This window comes from Physcomitrium patens, chromosome 14 (assembly GCF_059467195.1).
Source record: "Physcomitrium patens ecotype Gransden chromosome 14, ASM5946719v1, whole genome shotgun sequence".
Classification (NCBI taxonomy): domain Eukaryota; kingdom Viridiplantae; phylum Streptophyta; class Bryopsida; order Funariales; family Funariaceae; genus Physcomitrium; species Physcomitrium patens.
The window spans coordinates 9,562,882-9,565,723 of NC_143423.1; the positions used below are offsets into that span (position 1 = coordinate 9,562,882).

At 48.0% G+C, this 2,842-nt stretch overlaps 1 protein-coding gene across 1 annotated transcript; it reads right to left on the reverse strand.

Moving 5' to 3' along the window:
- Window positions 1-218: 218 nt before the first annotated feature.
- LOC112291010 (autophagy-related protein 8C-like) lies at window positions 219-2,594 on the reverse strand. The gene is made up of 5 exons (XM_024537931.3): window positions 2,513-2,594; window positions 2,086-2,196; window positions 1,214-1,322; window positions 920-1,038; window positions 219-722 (listed from the first exon to the last, which is right to left on the reverse strand). The coding sequence occupies exons 2-5, from the start codon at window positions 2,120-2,122 to the stop codon at window positions 619-621; spliced, it is 369 nt and encodes a 122-aa protein (XP_024393699.1). The 5' UTR covers window positions 2,123-2,196; window positions 2,513-2,594; the 3' UTR covers window positions 219-618.
- Window positions 2,595-2,842: the final 248 nt, after the last annotated feature.

A 2,842-nucleotide genomic window follows, 5' to 3' on the forward strand; every position in this document is an offset into this window, starting at 1 on the left:
CTCAGAGCGTACTATACCAGACAATGTCGAAAACATATTGAATGCCTCCCTAAGGAAAAGTGGCACAAAAACAACTATAATAGATTCACACCAGAGTAAAGATTACAATCAAGTGAACATCAGTACAAAGAGACGGAGTAAACATGTACACTTTGACATGAGTTCAACACAATGACTACGCCATCGTCATCCCGTACTGTGGCATACCAGAGTTGCAATTCTTCAAACCAATAGCAGAGTGACGTGTCACACGCACCCAAATTTTGAACAGTATTAACATAATATATAAGAACACATGTCCATTGTCTACACGGTATCAGATCGAAGCCCCTATGCAGGGTTCTATGTACACTCGGCTGATTCGTATCCTCTGATGTGTATCCAATACTTCCTGAATCATATTTACACCACTATCTTCCTCCTTCCAATCCCTCATCCCACATTCACCACGGTATTGGCCCCATCAACCCAACTGTATCACCCCACACCTCCACTTCATCCATCCCCACCTACACTCCCGTGGCCCAAAACCCAACACCACCTCCGCCTCCTATATCAACATTCCAACTGTGCATCCATTATTCACCCGCCTTCTCCCACCTCCCTTCTTCCATCCTGCTAACACCCGCTCGCTCCTCCGAACGTGTTTTCCCCGCTGTATGTGAAGTACACGAATCCATCCTCGTCTTTGTGCTCGTCGTATATCGATGACATCATGGCCGCTGCATCCACACACCACTCCCTCCTTTCACTACACAACCTTCTTACAACAATCCCGCACCCGACATAACCAAACCCACGCACCCCTCTCTCTACCGCCAACCGCACCTCCACTACACCCACTTCCTTGTCCCCAACTCTCATCCCACAATCTAACCCACCACGCCTTCTCCCTTGCACCCACACCCGCCCAACCTACCTGTCGGGGGCAGCACGTTCTTCACGAATATGAAGATGGCCTTCTCCGAACTCAACTTGATGCGCTTCCTTATCACGTACACAAACTGTCCAACCGTCAAGTCCGCTGGTACCAGATACCTGCGCACACCTTTCCACGTTACTCTCCGTATCCGCACTCTACACAGCCATGCTTCTGTTGCAGGGACATGGATTAGTGACCAAACACGTGATCACAACGCATCCCAAACCTAATACTCGACGACACCACCAACAGCCTCTCAATCTCGAAACGCAAAAAGCGACGGGGACCCACTTCTTCTTGTCGATGTCTGGTATGTCGCTTTTCTCCGCCTTCTCCACGATCACTGGAATTCTGTCAGGGTACTTGCCACGGATCCTTGAAGCTTCTGCCTGCCTCTTCTCTGCAAGGCCACAATCACAAATTCAGCCGTTAACGTAAAATTCAATATATAAATAATTTTAAATAATTGAGAAAATTTGTCGAAACTGTTCTCAAAGATCCTCGTATCGTGTGCTTGACTCCAAAGTAAGCATTTCCACAACGTTCCACGTCATAGGCACGCCAATTATTCAACACAGCTTACGGAGTTACGAGAGGACGTATCTTAAAACGTAATTAACAATATCACCTAGATTGTTTAAAAAGAAACACTAAAATACTCAGGAAGGATTCGCCTTCACTGATTAAAATTGATTACTCTTGCAAGCTTCATAATAATCAACAGAACAAACTACCTGTATTTCGAACATGTTCAGCTTATCTAGAACATTACAAGCGTGGCAGTGTCATGAAACGCTATGCTGCTCTGAAACATGACAGAGTGTTCCTAACAACAGTAAGATCAATTTAACATTCACGAGCGAGAAGAGCTTTTGACCCGGAACCAACATAAAAGGGCTGAGACCAAAAGTTTCCAGCCAGGTGCAATGATACTGTCTTTAAACATTTTCATTACCAATTCTGTTCGCACCCCATCAAGAATACATATTAAAAACAAGGAACCCGCACAAACCTAGAGCATGTCGACAACATCCATACGTACACTTCATGAAGCCAAATTAGCAGTACATCTTCCAATCAAACATAATGCCGCAATTGCAGCGACGACGCATGCATTACTCGACAAGTATTCAACCACAATTCAATACAAACAACACTCTTACCCAGAGGATGTTCCTGCTTGAACGAACTCTTCGCCATCGTCCCCTCCAACGCCACACCTATACCTTCAACTCTAACCCCAACACTACGATCGCCTTTACACCGCTACCCACCTGATCAAACACAACCATGCGTAATCACCACACAACCCACGCATGAGAATTACCGCCCACCGACACCACAAACCCTACCCACGCTCGTCAAGCCCAGCAACCCCATCTGCCACCATCACCCCCATAAAATGTCCAAGCCACCACATGCCCAGCCCACACACACGCACAACACAAACCCAACTCCCCGCACACGGGAACATGCGCTACCCAATCCTGGCACCACCCCAACCCCATACCTCCTAAAAGAAAGCAAGCACCACCAAGGTATATGAAGAAACACACATGAGAGACTGCGCCAAAGGCAAAATTACCCAACCTGAGGCGAAAATCAGCAGCAGAAGCAGTGTAGTCAAACGGCGAGAAGGAGCAAGCAGCAACGGTGGGAAACAGAGACGAATGCGTAACATTTAAAGAGCCCATTCAGCGAGCATCATGAAAAAGGCGAAGAAGCCAGCGAGCGATCGAGCGAGGCAGCGCACCAAGAGTCACGGGCACGGCAGCCGACACTTCCCCCCCCTCCAGCCCGGCCCAGCCTAGTAGGTCCGGGATTCACAAGCCTAAGGCTCCATTCGGGTGAGGCTATGCAACCAGGTTTGGAATCAGGTTCGGGTCGGGTTCGAGTCAGGCTATGGTGGACCCATGCCCG